This window comes from Staurois parvus, unplaced genomic scaffold, assembly GCF_062004578.1.
Source record: "Staurois parvus isolate SC_StPar_1 unplaced genomic scaffold, SC_StPar_1.0 ptg000066l, whole genome shotgun sequence".
NCBI classification, from domain to species: Eukaryota; Metazoa; Chordata; class Amphibia; order Anura; family Ranidae; genus Staurois; species Staurois parvus.
In genome coordinates, this window is record NW_028317862.1 from 3,520,073 (window position 1) to 3,545,672 (window position 25,600).

The following is a 25,600-nucleotide window of genomic DNA, read 5'->3' on the forward strand; positions in this document are numbered from 1 at the left end:
GGAGTTTGGAGTGTGACTGTTTGAGGTTGTGGACAGGTGTCTTTTATACGGATAACAAGTTCAAACAGGTGCCATTGATACAGGTAATGAGTGCAGGACAGAGGAGTCTCCTAAAGAAGAAGGTACAGGTCTGTGAGAGCCAGAAATCTTGCTTGTTTGTAGGTGACCAAATACTTATTTTCCACCATAATTTGCAAATAAATTCTTTCCAAATCAGTCAATGTGATTGTCTGGATTTTTTTTCTCATTTTGTCTCTCATAGTTGAGGTCTACCTATGATACCAATTACAGGCCTCTCTCATCTTTTTAAGTGGGAGAACTTGCACAATTGGTGGCTGACTAAATACTTTTTTGCCCCACTGTCCTTGTAATAAAATAATGTAGTTTAGAGAAGGTTAAAATTTACTGAAGTATAAGACCAGCTATGCAGTAAAAGGCACATGCAATCAAAATGATTGCACACTGTACAATTCTGCGGAATTGTGTTTTTCAGCTAATGGCGAAGTTCTCTCTAGCGTTAGAGACCCATTGTGGGTGATACTGTAATGAAAAAATAACCTCACATGTGTTTGTGCCTTTTTGTACTTTTCCAATAACATGCAGAAAAACAGTTATAAGCAATATAAACAGCAGATGGCAGCAAACTCTTCTGTGACAGCTGTGTTCAGCGCACTCAGGTTGATTTTGTAGCTCTATGTCATTACTGACCTAAATGTGTATATACTGATTAAAACTATTAAATATTATTTGGTGTGACCTGACATTTGTTTCATGGGACAATTACACCAAAGGCAAAATTTAGTTGCGCATTTATTTTGCTGAATATAGATGATGAATGTCTCGGAAAAATCAAAGCATCATAAATTTTAAATGCTGTGTAATTTAAGAGATGGCACAGTACTAATAAAATAGAAGACAAAATCTAATAAATGTTACATCCTGTCCTGACCAGCTGAGGTTATTTGCTTCTAAACAATTGTGATAATGATTTGCTTTTATAAACATTGGAGGAAAAAACTCCATGAATAGATCACAGTGGGTCTGCTTTCTCTAGAAAATTTGGAGCCTGCAGCAAGAAACTCATTTACATTATTATTTTTTGTTCCTACTGGACAGCAATCTAGCCATTACATCTAATGCAGTTTGATCAAACAGCAACCCTCTGCTGTCTACACAAAAAGCTTCTGTACATACTTGGATATGATTTGTAAGTTTCAGCACAGGCACAGCAGCCTTATCCCAATATAATGTGTGTGTTCGCATGTAGAATTTGCCTTTAGGTTGTCTATCTTGCACATAAAATCAGTTTTGTATACAAAGCAGATGGTGGTCATTCAGGGGCGGACTGACAACTCATGGGGCCCCCGGGCAACAGGGGATCATGGGGCCCCTGTGTCCTCACTCACACTCGAACCACACCCAAAAAAGCCTATGAAAGGTACCAGGGGCATCTCATGGGGCCCCCTACTGACCCAGGGTCCTCGGGCAGTGCCCGAGTTCCCAAATGGTCAGTCCGCCCCTGTGCCCATTGCTACCTCTTCTTCTGTAAATGCTAGTTGTGTGATTGTCATTCAGACACTCCTATTGTCAGGTAATAGTAACATGTATGTAGATAAGAACTTTTCCCACACTTGTGCCAGCTGGATGACTCAAAGTACTGAGGACAACTAACATTTTCAGAAAGCATGGGCTGTCACACAAATTGGTCCTGCTCTGTCAACGCATAGAGCAATTGATTCAGTGTGGTGTGACATAGTGCAGGTAAGCTGCAGCACATGGTATGAGTGGGATGGGGTGAATTAACTTATCTAAAATTAGAACACAAAAGTAATACATTTTAGCTTAGCAATACTTGAATAAGGTGGCTGCATTTTCAGTTTTATTTTCACTATGTGATCCACGCACTCTAATACTAGGACAGGTAGCATATTAGGACTCATCTTCATATCATAGGTAGAGGTGTTCTTAAGATCAGAAGAACCCTGGGCAGGAAGACCGTGCCATCTTAATAGTATCATGGGCCCCTTGGCAAAGCCCCTACTAGCCTGCATCATGTGTCAATTTTCCCCTTGTACTAACAGATACCAAGTGCTCTTCCCTCCTGTAATGAAGGTAGCTCCTCCTTCCTCTCCCTGCTGAGACTGAGATGAGTTCTGCCAGTCTCAGTGCAAGCTCTCTTCCTGCAAGAGGGAGGAGAAAGCCAATTCCTCTCTCCAGCATCAGCCAGCTGTTTCTTCAGACAGAAGGAGCAGTTACTCTTGTCAAATAAAATCGGCACAAGCAGCCGAATCGCTTGTGCACCCCCCCAACACAGCGTCCTGACTTCCCCCTCATCTTAGCCCTGATCATGAGGCCCCTGGGCAGTGCCCATTCATTAAGACAGCCCTGCAGGTAGATATGACTGCTTAAGAATATAAATTTAAAGTGCACAGAACATCTCTAATTTCTGACATTCTCAACAACAGGAACTTACCAAAATCATTCAGTAGTATATTTTACAGAATAAAACATTCATTGCTCGGTTTATATATACTTTAACAATGCATTGAAACACGCATATGTACTGTATTGCCATGTGTTCCATGTGGTGTGAATGTGCTTACTTGAATCTTGAGTAAATGAAATGTAGTGTATATGAATGCATGGTCCCCCGCTCCCATGTGGGTGGGGGTAACAGGTACCTGATTTTGACAGGTACCCGCTCCCACTTCTGCGGCGATCGGAAGAGGAAGTTGTCCTCCTACCCTCCCTCCCCGAAGTCTTGTGGGACACGTGACAGGTCCCAGAAGATAACAGGGCCATTCAGGATGTGCAGCGCTACTCACGCATGTGCAGTGGGCACCCGGATGTGAAGCCGCAAGCTGTCACAGCCGGGTGCCCACACTGAAGATGCCAGCGCCTGGAATACAGGACAGCCAGTGAAACAGGCTGCGGCAGGGGCAACGCGGGATCATGGGACAGGTGAGTGGCTGTTTTTTTTTTTAAAAGTCAGCAGGTACAGTTTTTGTAGCTGCTGACTTTTACTTTTTTTACAGAGTGAGTGGAACTCCGCTTTAACATGGTCAGAAAAAAACAGGAAGGCAGTTTTCATGTGGAGGACTGGCAGGATCACAGGTGCATTTTACACGCATGAAAAAAGATTTACTAGGTGCATTGCAAGGGACAAAGTTAATTAGCCCCCCAACTGATCATTTTAAGTTTGACACATTTTAAATTGCAGAGATTTACCACTGGCTGTTCTACAAAAACCCAATGCTTTATAAGTGCTAAGTGAGAGGAGCTGTCTCCTAAAGTATAACTAAAAGCAAAACTGTTATTAAAATTGCTTGGATAGAATGGAGAGGGATTGGCACACCTGTGAAATGTAGTATGCACCGCTGCCGACCCCCCTAAGGAGATTCACCCTCTCTATTTGTCCTACTTACTGTTATCACCAAGAATAAAAGTGAAAGAAAATCCCAAAGTCTGGGTTGTCACCGGAATAATAGAGGGGAAATCTTCCAATAATGACACTAGTTCTGGTGACAACCAAGTACCCTGGGGGTTTTCTCCCAGTCCTTGCTTTGGCTATAGGTCAGGAAGTGAAGGGAAACCTCCCCAATGGGACACATGACATAAAAGCTGACAGTGGTAATAACCATCCTGCTCTCTAGCTAAAATTTAAAAACATTGCCGTTAGTGCTACTAAAATTCACACGATCAGTCCCACAGTTTTTTCTTTTTTTGCTTCAAGCCAGTTACTAATAAACACAAACTTCTTGCTATGGGGAACACACACAGTTCTTATTTCATACACTGCGGCGCACTGAGATGTATGCATTATTCTCCACTACCCTTTTCCATTTGTTCTGGTTGGTTAGCTTTATAGCAAGGAAACATTACATTACCACGTTGCCAGTTCTGACGTACCAATAAACATGTCCTTCACATCAATGACTGCATTAAGAACACTAAGAGCTCTCTGGCATTCAGATTTTTATCTCTTGCTGCCTTGTCATGAAGAGCCTGTCCATTACAGAATCAGATAAATTATTTGTAAATGACCTGAAAGCCTTTCACAACATAAGGAAAAAAAAAAAAAAAAACACCGCCTCATGCTGTGATTTCTCGTTATTATTTCAATTTCAGTCATGGGAGTATTAAAATCCTGAGAAAGCTCCACGAAAGGATATGTCCTTGTTGTAAAGCCTGACAACCTGGAGATTTAATTAAAATTCTAGATTACTTCATAGAAATTGTACACTGTACCAGTATGTCTTAAGAAAGTGGATGACCTTTTCATAATGTAGATCAGCAGAATGCTTTCAGAGAAAAACACTAAATTATGTTTATGTGCAATAGTCTATCCAAAATATGAATATCTTAGATTTTCTCAAGGATTATGGTGAACAACTTGGAACAGGGAAATCATGGACAGACTTTGTGGAAATGATGTATTCTGATAGGTAATGAGGTAAGCATATTAAAGAGCACTAATTATTGCCATTATGGAAAACCACCACCCATTGGCACAACCAATAAGCACATTCCAGAATACAGAAGAAAAAAAAAAAAAAAAAAGGAAGGGCTTATGCACACTACTGTAACTTTGATAACTGTAATAAAGATTAGGAGTTAAAAAAAAATAAAGTCATTGGGCATAACCTTTGCAGCCTGGTAACCCCCTGGTTCTGCCCAGTTCTTGAATATGTGTATGGGAAGTTGCAAAATATACTATAAAGCCCTAATAACCCAGTCCCTTAAAAACCCGAGATCTACAAAAAAAAACAAAAAAAACAAACTGTTGCAGCCTTCTCATACAGATCGTGCTCCACTGAAGGATCGCATAAGACAAAACATAGTCAAGTCAAAAGTAATAAATAAGAGATCAAATGAGAGATGCTTATAAAATCCAAACATTACCCTACTCCCCTTACTCTACCTATAGTCACCCCAAATGTGACAAAAGGAGGGGCAGTGGGTGGCCAAGATCGACTCCAGGGGACAACTGTAGAAATGCCCACCTGCATGGCTTCACATGTAACATGGACACTGTGGCAGCTCAACAGGAACTGCATATTCCTTAGGGGATTTTTGTTTGTTGATCTGGATTATTGGATTTTGTTGCACTTACGTATATTGTAACATACATAGTGGCACAGCTTTTCTGCTAAAGGGACATTTTTGCTTTTGTGTCCTAGATAGGATTACTCAGGGTCCAAGGCCATCATACTACAGGTGGTAAAACCCACACATTCTTAAAAGGGTCATCAAAGATGGCAATGTCCAATCAGGAGGCTCAAGTGTCTGCTTACCACTGCTCTACTTAATGTGGTGGTTACCATTTTAATGCATATACTGTATATCATAGGAATGGTTTGTCGGTAAACTCTTTACAGGAGTAAAGACTCCTTATAAAGTATATAGGTTAAAGTAACATACCATCCAAAAGTGAAAATTCCATTTTGGACTGCACCCGCCCCCCCAAACAAGATACCAGAAATATCCTTTTTATATTGGGGGGTTCCACTTTAGGTTCTGCAAAAAGGTGCATGACTGGTATACTGCTTACAGAGTGAAAGCATGCAGAAAACGTTTTACTGTGCCCATCCCGAATGTGCATTAAAAGAAAGGTACAGGAATATACAGTTGTGTTCAAAATAATAGCAGTCAGACATCACTAACCTGATCAATCACTGTTTTTGGTAGAAATGATATTTCTACATGGCAAATAATTTACTAGCAGGTATAGTAGCGTAATAGAAATCCAACAGACCCAACAGTCATGACATGCATGCTGCTGATTCTGTGTAATTGAATCACTAATTGAAAGGGGCATGTTCAAAATAATAGCAGTGTGGAGTTCCATTAGTGAGGTCATTCATTCTTTGAAAAACAGGTGGCAATTATTGCCCTTATTTAAGGAAGGAAGGCAGCAAATGTTGTAAATGCTGGTTCATGCATTTCTCTCTGAAATTCTGAGGAAAATGGGTCGTTCCAGACATTGTTCAGAAAAACAGCATACCTTGATTAAAAAGTTGATTGGAGAGGGGAAAACATATAAAGAAGTGCAGAAAATGATAGGCTGCTCAGCTAAAATGATTGCAAATGCTTTAAAATGGCAACCAAAACCTGAAAGACGCGGAAGAAAGAGAAAAACTACCATTCGAATGGATAGAAGAATAACCAAAATGGCAAGGACTCATCCAACAATCAGCTCCAGGAAGATCAAAGAAGGTCTAAAGTTATCTGTGAGTACTGTTACAACTAGAAGACGCCTATGTGAAGCCAAGCTATCTGCAAGAAGCCCTCTCAAAGTCCCACTGTTGGGAAAAAAAGACGTGCTGAAGAGGTTACAATTTGCCAAAGAGCACATTGACTGGCCTAAAGAGAAATGGCGCAACATTTTGTGGACTGATGAAAGTAAGATTGTTCTTTTTGGGTCTAGTGGCCGGAGACAGTTTGTCAGACGACCCCCAAACACTGAATTCAAGCCACAGTACACTGTGAAGACAGCGAAGCATGGTTGCACAAGCATCATGATATGGGGATGTTTCTCATACTACGGTGTTGGGCCTATTTATCACATACCAGGGATCAGGATCAGTTTGAATACATCAGAATACTTGAAGAGGTCATGCTGCCTTATGCTGAAGAGGAAATGCCCTTGAAATGGGTGTTCCAACAAGACAACGACCCCAAAGACACCAGTAAACATGCAACATCTTGGTTCCAGACCAACAAGATAGACGTTATGGAGTGGCCAGCCCAATCCCCGGATCTTAATCCAATAGAAAACTTGTGGGGGGACATCAAAAATGCAGTTTCTGAGGCAAAACCAAGAAATAGGAAACTGTGGAATGTAGTCCAATCATCCTGGGCTGGAATACCTGTTCATAGGTGCCAGAAGTTGGTTGACTCCATGCAACACAGATGTACAGCAGTTCTCAGAAACAGTGGTTATACAACTAAATATTAAGTGATTCTATGGAAAGCAAAATCTTCAAACATTTTTCAGTGTATATAGTGAATGTTTGAGTTTGTAAAGAATACAAACACTGCTATTTTTTTGAACAGTGTAATATTCACTTTTCTTCAATTTTGTTTAGAGGAACAACACAAATTTGATATAATTTTCCTCATGTTTTGATTTGGAATAGAATGTGTAGTGTTCCCAATGCATTTGTGTGTATGGAAATAAAAGCTATTAGAATGATTTTGAGCTTTATTCACTTTTTTCAAACACACTGCTATTATTTTGAACACAACTGTAAACTGTAAATGTTTATTATACTTTACAAAGGATGTAGCAGGAACATTAAGACCCCCCCAAAGGCATGTGCCAAGTTCTTCAGAAGGGAGGCCACACTACTGGAGTCTGATAGGGTATATTGTCAGCTAGCAATAGTGTGCTGGATTGGACACATTAGTGCCTTTTACCACGAGTCTAACTTGCTATCTGATGGTAAGACACAGGGACAGCAGACAGTAGCAAGGTATTTACACTATATAGTACATGATGTGTGGACAAACAACTGAATATATAAACTAAATTGAAGCTGTGTGAAATAAACATGCACAGCACATTTACTAAATGAAGAGTAGTGCAGTAGGGAATGTACACCAGTGTACAGAATGGATGTGTGTGTGCAGTAGTGTACAGAATGAAACAATGTTGAGTAGTGGGGGAGTACAACTGGGGGAATAAATGGTGGAGGAGGATCTGGGAGTTCTGGTATATCACAAGCTTAATAATGGCATGCAATACCAAGCTGCGGTTTCCAAAGCGACCAAAATCCTCTCTTGTATTAACTAGTTGCCGACCGCAGATAGACGAATGACGGCTGCACTGCGGCCGGCCAGTTCTGGGTGGACGTCATATGACGTCCTCCCAGAACGCGCTCTCCTGCGTGCCCCAGGGGGCGAGCACCCGGCGATCTCCGTGATCGCTGTGTCCTACGGACACAGCTGATCACGTGATGTGGTAAAAGGCCAATCACAGCGGCCTTTTACCACGTGATCAGCGGTGTCCAATGACACACTGATCACAGGGAAATGCAAGTGCCGGTTCTCGGCTGCACTTACCTCACGCTGTCAGATCGTGAGGAAAGTACTGCCAAGAACCGGCAGTTGTCAGAGCGGGGATCGGCACCGATCATCAGGGCACTGATGATCAGTGCCCTGATGATCGGTGCCCAGCAGTGCCACCCGCAAGTTCCGCCCACCTGTGCCCAGCAGTGCGCCCACTAGCTCCGCCCACCTGTGCCCAGCAGATCACCCACCTGTGCCCAGCAGATCACCCACCTGTGCCACTCTGCAGTGTCACACACCTGTGCCCAGAAGTGCCACCTACCTGTGCCCACCCACCTGTGCCCACCAGTGCCACCCACCAGTGCTGCCCACCAGTGCAGCCCAGCGGTTGTGCCGCCAGTCAGTGCCCAGCGGTTGTGCCAGTCAGTGCCCAGCAGTGATGCCAGTCAGTGCCGTCTATCAGTACCCATCATCAGTGCCGCCTATCAGTGCTGCATATCAGTGCCGCCTATCTGTGCCACCTCATTAGTACTGCCTATCAGTGCCCTTTAGTGCTGCTTATCAGTGCCCATCAGTGCCGCCTCATCAATGCACATCAGTGAAGGAGAAAAATTACCTGTTTGAAAAATTTTATAATAGAAACAAAGAAACTTTTTTTTTCCCCAAATTTTTTGCACTTTTTTTTATTTATAGCGCAAAAAGTAAAGTGCCCAGTGGCGATTAAATACCACCAAAATAAGGCTCTATTTGTGAGAAAAAAATTATCAAAATTTCATATGGGTACAATGTTGCATGACCGCGCAATTGTCAAAGTGCGGCAGCGCTGAAAGCTGAAAATTGACCTGGTAAATAAGGGGGTATAAATGCCTGGTAGGCAAGTGGTTAAAAGAGGTATAGACTCCAGAGAGAGATATCATATTACCCCTGTACAAATCATTAGTAAGACCTCATCTGCAATATGCATTTCAGTTTTGGGCACCAATTCACAAAAAAGAAGATTGGGGAACTTGAGAAAGTACAGAGGGGCAACTAAACTGATATGAGGCATGGAGGAGCTCAGCTATGAGGAAAGATTAGAGGAACTGAATTTATTTTCTCTTGAGAAGAGATTAGGGGGGATATGATTAACATGTATAAATACATCAGTGGTTCATATAGTGAACTCGGTGTAGAGCTATTCACCCTGAGGTCATCACAGAGGACAAGGGGGCACTCTTCACGTCTGGAGGGAAAGAAATTTAATCTCCAAAACACGGAAAGGTTTCTTCACAGTGAGAGCTTTGAAATGTAGAATAGACCCCCTCAAGAGTTGGTTCTGGCCAGCTCAGCTGACTGCTTTAAAAAAAAAAAAAAGCCTGGATTCTTTCTTGGATACACAGAATATAACTGGATACTAACATTTATAGGTAAAGTTGATCCAGGGAATATCTGATTGCCGTTTGGGGGATCAGGAAGGAATTTTTTTCCCAGCAAATTGGTTCATGTTTTGCTGGGGTTTTTGTTTTGCCTTCCTCTGGATCAACTGTGGGTATAGGATTATAACTTTTTTTTTTCTATGGTTGAACTGGATGGACGTTTGTCTTTTTTCAGCCAGACTAACTTTGTAACTATAACCTACAGCAAAGTGTAGAGAATGAAGCACTGAGCAGTGAGGAATGTGTGTATAGAAAGCAGTGTGAAGTCCTGTGGAATATGGAACATTCAATGTGTAGCATGGAAAAATTTAACCATTTGCTTACCAGCAGGAGTACAATTACTGCTGGCAGGCCGCATGAGCAGACACAGTGACATACCTGTATGTCACCCTTCTAATGTGCACAGGCATGTCCCCTGTTCAGGAGACTGCACCTCAAATTTCTGTCCCTGTGAAAACTGGAGTTTGAACATTTTGGGTTGTTGTGGAAACAAGGATTGTGATAAAGCTTCAGTGGAGACACCTTTTTCCCATGATAATTCTTACTGGAGTGAATTTCTTTTCCTAGGGGTAGATTTCCTCTCACTTCCTGTTGTCTCCCTCCTTTTGTAAGTATAAGTCATATGTAATTAACTCGGGGACAGCCTGTAATTACACTGTCCTGGAATTTTAGGGCCTCAAGAAAGGAGACATACAATACATAAGGACTGATCAATTTCCAAATATAATAATAAAAAAAAATACACACCGATTTGGGTTATTACCAAAGAAATGTAGCATACTACATTTTGGACAATTTATGAAGAAAGGTTGTTTGCAAAATTTTATAATAAAAAAAAACTAACAAAAAAAGGATATTTAATCTAAGAAATAAAAAAACCCAGTGGTGATCAAATACCACCAAAAGAAAGTTCTATTTGGGTTACATCTATTCAGGAATATTTTCAATCTAATTTAACCCCTGATATTTCCCCAGCCACACTCTGGGTAGCCCACAAGGCGGTCCTACGAGGCCGACTTATCTCCATGGCCTCATCCAGAAATAGAAAACGTTGGCAGCAAATACTACTTCTAACCCGAGAATTAGAAGCACACTATAGAAGCCATGTCGCTAATCCATCTCTACTTAATAAACAGCTACTGTCCCAAAAGCGCTTGGAACTGAATGCCCTGCTTTCCCAAAACACTGAAAAGGCCCTTCGCTGGTCGAAGGCCTCATTCCTATTACATAGTAACTCGGCATCTACCATGTTCGCAAGGAAGTTGAACCACTCTCTGCGCCCCCCACACGTGTATAAATTACGCACAAATTCGGGTGCTATCTCATCTCTACCTCAGGAAGTCTTGGGTATTTTCGAACATTTTTATTCTAAACTACTAGCTCCTCCGCAGTCGGATTCTGTCCCTCTGTCGGACTCTTGGCTGGACTCTATACCCCTCCCTGCCCTTACACCCTCTCAGATTGTCACTCTTAATGCCCCCTGTACTTTAGAGGAAATAACATGTGCGATAGGCGCGCTCAAGCGCTCTACTGCGCCGGGTCCTGACGGATTTACCGCTAGCTATTATAAACATTTTGCCTCTACATTGGCTCCATACTTGATAACTTTATTTAATGATGTTTTGCAGGGGGGTAAGTTCCCTGAGGAGATGTTATTGGCTAACATGTCTCTAATACCCAAGCCACAGAAGGACCACTGTTTGCCACAAAACTATAGACCAATCTCAGTCATGAATAATGATCTAAAGATATTTAGCCGTATTTTGGCGGACCGGTTGGCCTCTATCATCTCCTCTTTGGTTTCTCCAGACCAGTCGGGTTTTATTCCCGACAGATTTATTACGGAGAACATTCGTCTCACTCTAAATGTTATTCAAGACGCCAATTTACATTCCAAAGAGGTTCTGTTGATGAGTTTGGATATAAACAAGGCCTTTGATAGTGTTCTTTGGCCCTACTTGTTCTCCTTGCTACAGAAAATGGGCTTCAGTGAGGGGTTTTTGGCAGGCATACATGCCCTGTATGACTCTCCTAAAACGAGAATTAGGCTTCCTGGCTGTAACTCTGACTTCTTTACATTGGGTAGAGGTACCCGCCAGGGCTGTCCTCTTTCACCCCTTTTATTTGCGCTGGTGTTGGAACCTTTGGCATTGGCGATTAAATCACATTCGGATATTTCTGGCTATTCATTATTAGTTTCACATTTTAAGCTGAGCATGTATGCTGATGATGTTATGCTTTTTATTACTAACCCGTTGACTTCTTTACCTAACTTGTGTGCTGTATTGAACGATTTTGCCAAAGTGTCAGGTCTCACTGTTAATTTTACCAAATCTGTGGTCATGCCTGTTAATGTTCCTGACTCCCTAAGTGCATCTCTCCGTAGTTCTTTCCCATTTCGCTGGGTCAGGGACAGGATATCCTATCTGGGGATTAACCTCACTCCCAGATACTCGGATATATTTGCGGCTAATTATCCACCATGTGTATCGCGTCTCTCTACTCTACTGAAGATCTGGCACGGTTATCATATCTCCTTTCTGGGTAGAGTCACGGCGGTTAAAATGAATATTTTGCCCAAATTGCTTTATCTTTTTAGAGCACTTCCAGTTCCGGTCTCAAAAACGTTTTTGGATCATTTTCAGCGGACTATTAATAATTTTATTTGGGGACATAAGCATCCACGTTTTGCCTCATCCATTTTGTATCGCTCACAACGGTCGGGAGGTCTCGGTCTTCCTAACTTTTGGCTATATTATCTCTCGGCTCGTTTTGCGCAATTGTCACAATGGGCTACTATTAACTCTCAAATCCCGTGGATCAAGTTTGAGTCTCAGTCGATACGTCCTTTTTATTTACCAGGAATTTTATGGTCTAACATCTCCCCCCGATCGACTGTTTTTCATAACTCCATAGTGACTCACTCACTGACGCTTTGGTCCAAACACAAATTTAAATTGGGTTTAGTCTCTCCTATTCCCCCAGGTGTGTCATTTTTTGGGGATCCTACTTTTGTTGTAGCCTTTTCTTCCCCTCATATGTTTCGTTGGTGGTATGATAGATCTTTTATCAGATTATCTGATTTCCAAAGAGGAGGATCTTATATTACCTTTGATATGCTGCGCGTGTTATTTGATGTTCCTCTTCGTGAGTACCTTCGTTATAGACAGATTAGGCACTTTTTTAAGGCGCACTTTGGCCTTACCCCATCCTCTCCGATTTCCTTTTTTGAACGTATCAGCCGTGACTCTCCCAGGGGTAGGGGTCTTATCTCAAATCTTTATCACCAATTTTTGATCTGTCTTTTTCATGCTCCCCCTTTGTACAGACGAAAATGGGAGGAGGATTGTGGCGTCACTTTTTCGGATGAGGATTGGGATTCCATGGTGGATAATATATGCAAGAGCTCTAGATCTCTTTCGGTTCGTGAGACGGCCCTTAAAGTTCTAACCAGATGGTATTATACCCCGTCAAGACTACATGTACTGTTTCCACAAACGTCCCCTCTATGTTTTCGGGGCTGTGACTGCACGGGTACTTTGGTTCATATATTTTGGGATTGCCCGACCATATCTTTGATCTGGCGTAGGATTTCTGAGGTCGCTGCCTTATTGTCGGGTGCCCCGATACGATTGTCCATGCAGACCTGTTTATTGGGGGCCCATATCCCAGGGGTCTCTGATGCCAATCTGAGATTGATACACACATTATGTATTGCCACTTTATGGTCTATTGCCCTACATTGGAGGTCCAATGTTGTACCCTTGGACTCAGTTTTACACAGAATTGACACTGTAATGCTTATGGAACGCATTCATTATACCCTACTGGATAAGATGCACTTATACGATAAAAAATGGGAGTCATGGAGAGATTGCAGACACTTATTACATGCTTAATAACATCCCCAGTAAAAGTTGGCTGGCATGTACTATTGACAGGTGTATCACCTAACCTACTTTGTCGTTTACGTACTTCATGCACTTGTAACTTCCTCTTTTTTTTCTGATCTTCTTTGTTATGTTAATATACTTTTATGTATTGTACTTTTCAAAAGTGCCTTGTTTTTGCTGACAATATCACTTTTAAAGTGTGCTGTTGTTTTACTGTCTACTCATGTACAATAAAATCGTTTGTAAACAAAAAAAAGAAAGTTCTATTTGTGTGAAAAAAACAATATGAATTTCATTTGGGTACAGTGTTGCATGACTGAGCAATTGCCAGTTAAAGTAGGACAGTGCTGAATAGCAACAAATGTCCTGGTCATGAAGGGGGTAAAACCTCACGGTGGTCAAGTAGTTAACATACAGCAGTTTGCAGAGTGAAGAGGTAGCAGAAAAGAGGTAAGGAAGGAGTATTCTATATTGACCCCATGTGCCACAGATAGTGAAGGAGGAAAAAGTGAATCAACAACAAGTGAAGAGAATGTACTAGGACAGATTGTATGCCTGGATGCAGGGGTTAGGTTTAATTAAGCATATACATTTCTTGCTAGTGCTCAATGACTTGTTTAATGGAGTTTCAGGAGAGAAGCACCTGAACAATAACAATGGTGTAAATGTTCAAAGTTGACTAATGAAAAGTAAACAAAAAGGACACATGAAGACTACAAAAGGTTAGAAGTAGTACAAGGTATCAAAGGTGGTGAGTATTCAGATTTTAAAGCTATATTATGTTTGTAAATGGCAGCCATTGTTGGCATTGACAGAATAGCTAGAAAAGAAAAAAAAAAAAAAGTAGCAAATACTCAAATACAGTGGAGTGGGACTAGTTGGCGATTCAGCTCACCAAGATCTGAATAGATTTTAATATATATATATATTTTTTTTTTGGGGGGGGGGGGGGGTGTGGTAGGGAAGACTGACTCTTTAACCATAAAAGCACATGAGATGTATGCTAGTTTAAGATCTTAAAATCATGGGAACATTAGTGACTGACATGAAAGAAGAAGACATTTTATTTTATATTTTTTTATTTAAACTTCTTTCTTTGACAGATCAAATCATTCGGCTCATATTCAAAGCTGTAGATGGAGAGACATCAGGGCACATTACACAGGACATCAGACATCCACAAGCCTTCTGAAGGTTTTCTGTGTAGTCTTCACTAAAGTGCATGACCCTAATGTGTCATATCTATTACAGTGAATAGAGCCCTTTCATTATCACAAAACAACACATCCATTCAGCATCTAGCACTGGTAAGATGCTGTAAATAAAAGCTAGAAAATATGCAGAAATACAAAATGTGTCTGAGATAAAAAACAAAAAAAGGGCACTGAAGGACATGGTGGCATCCATCAAAGATGATTCAGTCTATAAAACTTATGCCAGTTATTCCAACAACGATTTGCATTTTTTAATCTCTGATAAGCAGATAAAGCCAAGTAAATTTAAATGCGACCATCTGACATTCAACGAATGCCACCTTATCCCTGATAATGGTCAAGGATCATTGTAGTTTTTATCACTGGAAAGGTCAGTAAGAAAGCATTGTTATAATCTCAGTAGCTCAGACCCATGGGCTGTGTGGATATGCCTTAGACTAGCCCAGCAAAGTCTTTTCTGTGGGTGTCCTTGTTACTAGTAGTTTAGCTGTAGGATTTTCTCCTACATTTAAAAAAAAAAAAAAAAAAAAAAAGTAGTAAATAAAATGTATCTGCATGCTTGGATTTTGTACATTTCACATCACTGATCTACACTAACCTTATTTGTCCAAATGTCTTTGGGCAACCAATTCACGAGGATGTGCAGAAAAATATCACAACTGCACTGGAAATTTAGAGTTTGGTGGGACCTGGCCTGTTCAATTATGGTTTCTTTTTTAATCTATCCTGCATGTTCATATATAGAGATATTGCTTCTCCAAGCTTCTATGAGTTCAGCTATTAACTACTAATACCAGCTAATATGACCGTGGGAACTACTGGTAACCCATTCAAAAACCACAGAGGGAGGGGCCATGAAAAACTTTAAAAGGCCAAGTCCCATTAAAAGCTTACATTTCACGGTTTGTGGAATATTTAATGAACAATTTTAAATTCATGTACTTTTAGAACAAACTTAAGCAAACAGCTCAGGAGGTTTAAAAAAATGCCCTCTTGGAGAGAAGGTAAATGCTGAGCCTTTCTGGGTGCTGTAGATTACAGAATGGCTTGGTGTCAAAAAGGAATTGAAAAGTAGTTATTCTCTAGCCTAAAAACCAAATTTTACAGACTGTGCTCAAACAATGGTATAAACTGTGCTTTAAGACACCCCTTCATTAGAAAATACTAAGTAATCAGGACATAATTTAGATGTCATCATAGTTATATATGAACAGTAATCAATATATAAACACTCCGAGTCATGCCGGTTTATAATAGAAATATTATAACAATATCCCTAAAATATACATTAACTCCCCATTTACAGTAACACAGATACAATATGGCTAACTTCAGTTTGTCCTAGTTTGGCATCTATAAGAAAAGGCATTTATGTTTGGTAGGTCGTTTAGAGCAAGGGCCAGTAGTGGCATCAAAACTAACTGCAAGTCAATCTAAATGTAGATATGTCCTTGATTTTTTTTTCAAATATAAATAATTAAAAATAGTGATGTAATTTTTGTTTTTAGAGAAGAAATGGCAGGTTGCTGTAAATCTGTAAAGGGAGCTTACAGTGAATGAAAAAAGTAGTGTGATATGTTTGACAAATTATAAACGGTGCAATTTTTCACTTAGAAATTCTTCTACACTGTCTGTGTTCCATTTGGTGATGCTGAGTTCTTCAGAGATGTTCCCGTTGTCATCCAGCAACTTCAGCACAGGATCAGATCCACGCACATACTGTGTGAAGAAAAAAAAAAAAAAGACAAGATTTATAGAACAAATCAGCACAGATCCCACAGCTCCAAACAGACTGGTTTCCACATTTTAAAGTGATCATATATATGAAAAAACAAACATTCTCTATTTGTATGTATATTTAATCAGATTGCAAGAGGTAGATCAATTAACCAACAGTTTCTAATTCAGCAATAAAATAAATACTTATAATTAAAGCTTAACTCAATATTTAAATGTGCCAGAGTACTATGGGGCAAGTCCACCTTGTGGACTTTTATTTTACATTTACAAGAACTATAACTATACTTTAAAACAGCACCGAGGATGTTCAAAGAAGTGTGTCTCGTCTGCTGCTGTGTTGTTTGAATTCCAAAGTCCTCTGCCTCACAGACAGCTCCTACGGCAGTGATCTTCCAGAGCTGCAAGGGTTAATATGAGCATATCCACCTGTGACAAGCACTCGTCATCGTATTCTATTTGTTGAAGCTGTACCAGATCACCGCTGAAGAGCTGAGGGCAGAGGACTTTGGATTTCAAATGAGCACAGCAGCCACCAGCACACGGGACACTCTTAACCACTCCCTGTCCGGACACTTTTACCCCCTTCCTGTCCAGGGCAATTTTCAGCTTTCAGCGCTATCACACTTTGAATGACAATTGCGCGGTCATGCAACACTGTACCCATATGAATTAACAATTTTTTTTTTTAGACAGATAAAGCTTTATTTTGGTGGTATTTATTCATCGCTGGGATTTTTTTTTTTTTTGCTATGTAAATGAAAAAGTCCAAAAATTTTGAAAAAAAAGTGTTTTTCTTATGAAATTTTGCAAATAAATAATATTTCATCATAAATCTTGGCCAAAATGTATTTTTATATAGAATTATAATTTTTAAACTTTTTTTTACATTTTATTTTTTTATATTATTCATGTTTTTTTATTTTTTACATACTGTCACCCTAGCAGTACACTGGACTACTTGCGGGGGGTGGTGAAGATTTTTTTTTTTTTTTTTTACAGCGATTGCTTTTACACCCATATAGGAAGTAAAAGCAATCATTTCTCTTTCTCTCGGTCTGCATTCTTGCAGCCATTGTGAAATACTGTGTGAGCTGTGATTGGTCAGAGCTTGTCACATGGTACAAGGCTGTTGTGAATAGCCTTGTACCATTTGACCTCTGATCATTCACAGATTTCACACGTAGTAAGCAATGATGTCACAAGTGACATCTTGCTTACTACTTTGCATGTGATCACTAATTGGCCAATCAGTGATCACATGATCGGGACCTCGTACAGAAGTCCCATCTGACGATCGGTGTTTCACTGTGTCCGGAGGACACAACGGGCACCGGATTGCGGTGCTGCACGCTCCCAGGGAGCGCACACAACTAGAAATAGCAGGTGCCATTTATGAACAGCAACCCGCCCCTGGAGTGCCACCGTCCTGCCGTTTAAAATCAGTAGGCGGACGACAAGTGGTTAATTCATGTTACTGTACTGTAATACTGTCCCTGATGCCATTTTAGAACATATTTACTAAACTTCAGCTTTACAATTTCTATACCCTTGTTTATAGGAATGCAAAACCTCCTTCTGAAGCAGGACAAAAAGGAGGTCACATGCAGGTTAAATGCACCTGTCAATCAATTCTAATGACCTCAGAAGTGTCTAAAAAAAAAAGGGACACCATCCACACAAGCCCAAAGCCAATTGACGCAGGCAATAGATCTTCGGTCAGGTGGGCATCCTTAATCCTGGGGAAAGCGGTGTCCGTGTAATGTGTGACGCCCGCTGTGTCTAGGAGTACTGCGAGTTTAAACTGCCATGATTACTTGCCCCCCAAGACGCAGTATGCTCATTATGTCCTGGGGGGTCACAGGAAATGGGATGGATGATGCGGAAGTGAAGTGATTTGTCAGTTTGCTTCAGGCTCTGTAATAAAGTGATTTGGGTTGCTATAAAACTGCCTGATGCTGGCAACATGCTGCATCCCCCAACCCCTGCACTCAGCCACCTTGTAATTGTAATAAAATGAGAAAAATAAATGAATACGTAGGATGCACGTGCATACATAAGTGACAGTTAAACAATACATATTTGGTATAGTCAGGCATGCCAAAGTGAGAGGAATGATTGTAGGGCCATTATTATTGGTTCACGCTAAACTTATATGCTGTAAAAGGCTTTTAAAGCTTTTCCTGTTGAAAAATGATCACAGTTTGTTGTCACTTCACAGCTGTGAAAAATTTTAGGTCTTGACATATTTGATATTTTTTACTCTACTCATTTTTACCCTTCATAATTGAGAAAATAGAGGATTTTATTGTATTTGCATGCACTAAAACCTCTTTTTTTACCCAATACATAGATTCATAAATATGCGAAACTAAACCTGCAATTACCAGTTTTATTCTATGGGTTAGTTTTCAGAAAACTCATAATGTTTTGGTTTTTAAATGTGTTTTTATGGAAAATATGTGCATTTTTGCATATTTGAGCGAAAACAGAAAATGGGTCATTTAAACAAGCGGTTTCAGAGAAATAGACATACCTTGATTTGCAGACCCTTGAAAAGCTTGGGCTTATCACTCCTGACAAAAGCTGGAAATACAACAAAAATAATTAAGAAGAATACAAATCCAAGGAGTCTTAAAGTATATGTAAACCCTTAACAATGAATTGCCTACTGTTAAACGGGGTTTTATTAGATCAGTTTGAGAAGTGCAAAAAAAAGAAGTTTAGAAAAACCAATATACAGTGTTCCCACGTACAATAGGAAGATAGGAGCACACTGCATTTCTGTACTTGCATCATGATTAAAAAGATACAATAAATGGGGAAATGTGCATGTTATTCTAGAGATGTACAAAATGTATAGATGTTAAAATGTTGTCCTGACATATGCTTTAAAAAAAGGTACATTCAATATAGAGCAGAGATTTATATAGCACACCTTATGTGTGCCTTGTTGCTCGCTGCATAAAGGTCAGCAAGTGCAACTCAGGAAATATCTGCTATAACCCACAACCAGACATTTTATTCTAGTAGTAGACGGAAAATTGTCCACACAGATATTTTGTGAGAGATGGCGTCCTAAATGGATGTAGCACTCCTAATCAGACTTTGGCGATATGGACTATGCACCCAGCGCAGAAGCCTGGGGATCATATAGCCGCTTCTTTTGCCTTGTAAGCCCTCAAAGTCACTTAGCAACTTAAAGCGGTTCTTCAGTCATGTGTAGGAAAATTAAGAGTCAGCAACTACACAAAATTTCAACGGGCTTTGGTCCCTGGCGCTGGCATACTGAGGGCAGCCAGCTGGGACTGCTGCGTCACAGCCGACTGCTCACTGTGCAAGCGCAAGCCGCACTGCGCTACCTGAATGGTCCTGCAGTTTTCTGGGGCCTGTGACATGTCCCAGAAGGCTCCAGGGGAAGGGGGGCTGAATTTATGCTCAGATAGCCTGTCAACAACTAGGTACCTGCTCCCCTCCAAGTGCCAAATGTAAAGGAGGTGGAGGGGGAGAGAATGAAGGCAGAACCTTCCCCTTTTGGGCGATGTTCTGTGTAAAAAAAGGAGGGGGGGGGCAAAGAGTATCACCTTGGATCATGGAGGAGGGTGGTAAAAGGAGAGGACAACAAGCTCCACATAAAATCTGGGTATGCTTCAACCACGTACATTGAAGCCCATTGCTGTTTTCAGACTTGTTATCAAACAAGAAGGTCACATTCTGCTGTATTTTATATTTCAGTAAACTGTATTGTACCCTGGCAATGGCATAAAGTGCATTTCCACCTACCCGATGCTGCAGTTCCTCCCCTGATGTCTTTCACCCTAGGTCAGGACCGTCATCCTGGGTGAGTCATAGGATGCCCGTTTGCTGCCCATCAGGAGCTTGTTGCAGAAGCTTGGCTCCCCAAGAAATTAAAGGATAAGTGCAGTCTTACTTAGTTTAGTCTTTGTTATGGAATGTACTTGCCTTAAATTTTAGTCCAGTGGTCTTTGCCGTTTGGCCTGGCCAGAACAGTGAAGATTGTGTGCTGTATTTGAGGTATATACGTTCAATATTTCTGCTCACACCCACAGAAGCCGACAGTACAGTGCCTCCCTGGGCCTTGCCCAAGTGTTCAACATCATATTACCATCTTGAGTTTCTGCAGAAATCCCTCCTCTAAGGAAATCTCTTTGAAAATGGGGCCTTCATCCTAAAGTTGGCTTCTGCCAAAACTGGCTCAAAGTGTTTGCATGACTTTTAGAAGACTTTAGAAAGTAAGCTACATCAGGGAAAAAGGACTGGTGTGAACTGTTCTATGTGAACTACAATTGTATCCAGTAACACAGAAGAAAAGAAAGGAATGGAGATATATTTCTCCCGTCTACAAATCGTAAAGGCTTTTAATCGTGCATTGTGTAAAACATTACATAATTCATTCTTTTAAACAATGCAAATTCTGGTCCCCCCTTTCTGTGGTCTAAATGTATCCAAAAGCGAAGAGTTTAGCTTTAAGGTACATCTAATGGTTATTTGTAATGCATGAAAAAGGTCTTGAACATGACTGATTGAACTGCACAACTTAAATGTGATCATCTAAAGAACACAAGAACAGCTGAGGCATCCCTTCTGCTTAATTTGAAAGGCAGAGAAAATAATTCAAATGGGAGCCGGCAGATGCAACAGTCATACGAGAGCGCTCTGTGCCAAGGATTTCTTGCAGTAGATTACGCATTTCTAATATTTACAATATGGAAATCAACAAATTGAGCTCTTCAACCTGCAATGGAGGGGTCTGGTAACAAAATGAGATGCAGGTGGGCGAGGAGCACTGACAATACATTGTTATATGCACCAGACTTATGTGACTAGAAAATGCGGCATGCTCACCACAAGATTTAGGAAAGCCTAGTCCCTGATAAATTCCACATCTTAATAATCCCTTTTTGTGCTGCCAGGCAACAGGCAGACAAAAAAATGAGTTATAGATACTGCACATTGGCTTTTCTGTAAAATAATAACTTAGCTTTTGCTGCCGACGATACTAAATTCAAATGTACCTTATCAGGCAAATATTTACTACCCAATATTAAAAACAGCAAGAAGCCTGGCTGGAAACAAAGCAGAGCAAGTATATAAATATTTTTTAAGCTTACCCTGGACTTGAGGGAACCTCCCCAATTTTCATCCACAGACCTCTAGAATTGCTCCTGCAAACATCTGCAAAGTGATACAAAGTGCTTGTTAAACGGGAATAAACAGCAAATTTTAGGTGACATCTGCAGATCACAAAATGAAAAAGAAAACTTGCTCAACCAACCAGACAGCAGGGTGACTGAATATTGCAGCAGAGACTGAGTGGTGGGGTTCGATTCCTGCCATCTGCATGCAGTTTGTAGGTTATGTGTTCCTCATGTTTGCATGCCTCACCCTACTAATTTTTTTTTTTTAACCAAAAAATATGGGATTGCACTGAACTGCCCCAACTCTGTGTTTAGAACTGTATAAGGACTGGAAATTGCAAGTTCTTTCAGAGTCAGAAATACTAAACAGTTCAATAATGTTCTCCATGGAATGCTCACAAATATGTTACCAACATATAAAATTAGTAAAATAGATACAAACATTTAAGACAGAGTAAAAAAAAAAAAAAATAAAAAAAATAAAATATATTATATATAAAATTAAAATACACACACCAAAAAAACAAAACATTTGTACACAACAAAACCTCCCGAAATGTTATCACCTATTTAATCGCTACATTAAACAAATCAACAGTATGATTTTCTATGAATGTTACATTCACGGATTCATGGATTTTTTCAAATCGTAACCAACTTACAATGGGATATTCAGGTTTCTACAAATTTCATAGACAATCTACTTCCTCAGAAGATATAAAGAGGTCAAAGATACACATCGAAAGAAACATTTATGGACAATCATGAACCATTTTGTATACACAGTAGACCCATGGGCTGTTGAGTATCTGGAGGACAACATGGAGTCAGCATAAAGAATCACCATGATTAAATGGACAATATATTCAGGAGACAGCTTACAAAATTGTGACAAGGTGGCATCGCACTCCAGCTGTGCTCCATCTTATATACCCCTCGGTGAGGGATACCTTTTGGCGCTGTGGCACAGACATAAGAGACATGTTACACATCTTCTGGTCTTACCCACTGCTTCAATCATTTTGGACCACACTATAGTACAGAAGTTTACAGACCGCTCTGCACCCTTTACCCCTAGATTTTTCCTGTTATACCACTCCAAAATCCCACGGAAAATGTACAAACTGTCAGTTGAGCGACACCTGGTCAACACGGCTCACTCCTGCATCCCTGCGTTATGGAAATCCTCCATAGTGCCCTCCCTAGCACTATGGGTTCATGAGATTGAAGATATCAACCTGATGGAGAGCCTGACAAGTGCTGTATGGGGTACAGGAAGAAAAAAACCTGTAAAATGTGGTTTCACTGGACGATGTACTCCTGCACCACAGGGTTTCAACAAATCTATGCCAGCTGATTGCATACCAAGGTCTCAGAATTGCCCCTTGTGGGGTTAAAGGTCAACTGCCACCTGTGCAGCAGTGATACACAATACGGACTAGTTATCTCCACTGCTTAACCAAATGTGGTTGCGGTTTCTCAAGTACAGTCCTGGCTAGGGTTGAAGTCACAGCAGGTTTAGGGCGGGACACCCTTCTCTAATCTCAGTCCCTCCTATTTTTTTCCCCATCCCTTCGCACCAGATTTCAGATTTACCCCACCCCCCCACCCCACAATTTTTCCCCCTCTTCTAAACTTGGGCATTCCTACATTCCCTAAACTCTGGCACAGGACAATTCCACTTATAATGGAGTCTATGCTAGTCATGGTCTTATGCAACCGAATGAAAATGTTCTACACATATGCTCACACACACCTTTCTAGGTCTACCCCTACTCCACGGACCCCATATTCTCCTGTCTACTTGGAATGCCTAACTGGAAGTGTGCTTGCTTTTTCCTTTTGTACCATATTTTGTATTTGATTCTTTTTGTAAACATTTTGTACAACAATAAAAAATATAGAATGATAAAAAACAAAAAACAAACACCCCAAAAAAACCTGACAATATAATGTAATATATTCCCATCTCTCGACTAAGGAAGTAAACTATGAAATGTTTAGAAAAGTGAATATATTCCATTGTGAAGACAGTGCCAGGTCTACACTGCTACTAAAGAAAGGCTCTACAAACATCTCCATTCTCCAAAATGAAGGTGAAGCCTTTGGAAAGACCATGGCAGATCAAAAGGCTTGCAAAAGGTATCCAGCATACACAATAGAATCTAGCACCAGCAGATGATTACCCTATTCTGTGAAAAGTCACTAACTCATACCCAGCGGCATGTAAATTGAAGCCACAACATTCCTATAAAATTAAAAAGAACCCCAAAAACTGTGTAATCTAATTTTAGGCAAATGCATCAGGCATTAGGACACATCCTGTGTGCATGCGTCTGGGTTAGAAGGCCAAAACACTTAAATTTCTAGTTCAACAAGTCATCACTGTTTAAATGCATTTTGAGACACAGATGAGACAATGAAACTCAAAAGAATTAGACATTCTGCATATGAAGATTCCTGGTCATGGGATTTGCGAACATAATCAAGTGTACTTGTGTCTTAACAAGAAAGGATGACATTCATGGAGCCAACAGCTGTGCTTTGCAGTACTAAAATGGAATGAAGTTCAAATCACTTGAAATTCAAATAGATCTGTAAAATGAAATGTGTGCCGGTTTCAATTGGCATCACAGAACACCACATGTTTGTGTGTTTTCACATAGTAATTGTACCCCTCCCCCGCCACAAATCAAAGAAAAGAAAAAAAAAAGATATATATTTATATTTCTGTACGTTATTTGCTTGCCAATGAATGTTAAAAAATGAAAAAGGAAAGTAAATCACTTAGACAAGCAGGCTGAAACAAATAGCCAACCAATCCCGATGCTTTGCTGGCATTCAGAAGACTTCTAGGGATCCAAAGCTTGGGAGACCAACATCTTCTGTGTTGTAATCCCTTTCCTCTAAATGATTTGAATTGTTAAAGCTACCGATAGAGTAAACAAATTGGAATAACCATCATAAAATAAAATGGTTCCTTAAAGTATAACTCCAGAGAAAACAATACACATTTTAAATAGATTTTGTCATTCTGGCAAAACTCATGAGTCACACACCTGGTATACTGCAGAGCCAGAGAGATATTTATTTTACGATTTACAATGCAGACTCAAACATCAATCTTCTGCCTCCAGTCTTCACACTGAACAATGAATAAGCATAATCACCTTTACCCGAATATCAGTCAGGTCAAAAAGCAGGACTCTTCCTGGCAGTCATTTGAGTGGTTCCTCTAACATTGGACAAACTACAATAATACACAGTATTTCAACTATGCAGTTAGCCATTTGTTTTGGTGTTTCACTTCAAAATTGGCCAACAATTTAGCATCAGCTGGGCATCCAAGCCTTCCAAAGTGGTTGTAAACCCCAAAACAAATCAAAATTGAAATGACCAGTCTACCTCACACCACATAACAGCAGAAGTTATGTGACCCCACTCTGGCCAGGAAAGGAGCAGCCAATCAGGGTGGATAAAAATCAATGATTTTTTTAAAAAAATAATAAAAAAAAAAAAAAATCAGATTTGTTTTATTTAAATTGGATTTTTTTTTTTAAATAAAATGCTTTTTGGAGGAAAATATATTACCAAAGGTTATTCCATCATGAAATAAAGATTAGTTTTTTAATTATGTAGAATAAGGCTGTATGTTTAATTTTTTTGGTAAATAAATTCCATTAATCCATTCACAATGTCATGCTCTTCCAGAGGTTTTTGTAAGATTATTGGGCAGTTTCTCTCCCTACAAGATATTATCACAGATGCTTGGTTTACTTTTGCAGTTCTCAAAACTGAATTGGAGATCACATGCCTTTTCTTCACAGCAAAAATGTTATAACATGAACAGAGTTAAGAAAAAGACCTTAATCCTAACTTCTACAAACCTATGAATACAGAATCAACCCCTTCAGTGCTAAGTTTCAAGAAGTTCAGTGAATAGAATAGAAACAATATTTTTCTGATTGTTTGGAGTGGAATAGATCTGCACAAGAAGAAAGTGAAACCAAGTATGAGGAGGAAGGGGCTGACAGTCTAAGTTTCTTAAAATATATATATTTTGTTTAGCCAAATTAGTTAACAAACATGGATGTTTGTTTAATCAAATAACATATGCTGGAATGTTATTGTTTCAGATGAATAAATCTATTTAAATTGTTATTAAGGTAATG

General features: G+C 40.1%; 1 protein-coding gene across 1 annotated transcript in view; it reads right to left on the reverse strand.

Annotated features, from left to right (window-relative positions):
• Positions 1 to 14,379: 14,379 nt before the first annotated feature.
• The window catches only part of SELENOF (selenoprotein F), a 32,346-nt gene continuing 21,125 nt past the window's right edge, over positions 14,380 to 25,600 (reverse strand). Inside the window, exons 3-5 of the mRNA XM_089668901.1 lie at positions 21,402 to 21,465; positions 18,806 to 18,855; positions 14,380 to 16,251 (exon numbers count right to left, since the gene is read on the reverse strand). Coding sequence (XP_089525027.1) covers positions 16,120 to 16,251; positions 18,806 to 18,855; positions 21,402 to 21,465 — 246 coding nt within the window. The 3' untranslated portion in view covers positions 14,380 to 16,119. The remainder of the gene's footprint in view (positions 16,252 to 18,805; positions 18,856 to 21,401; positions 21,466 to 25,600) is intronic.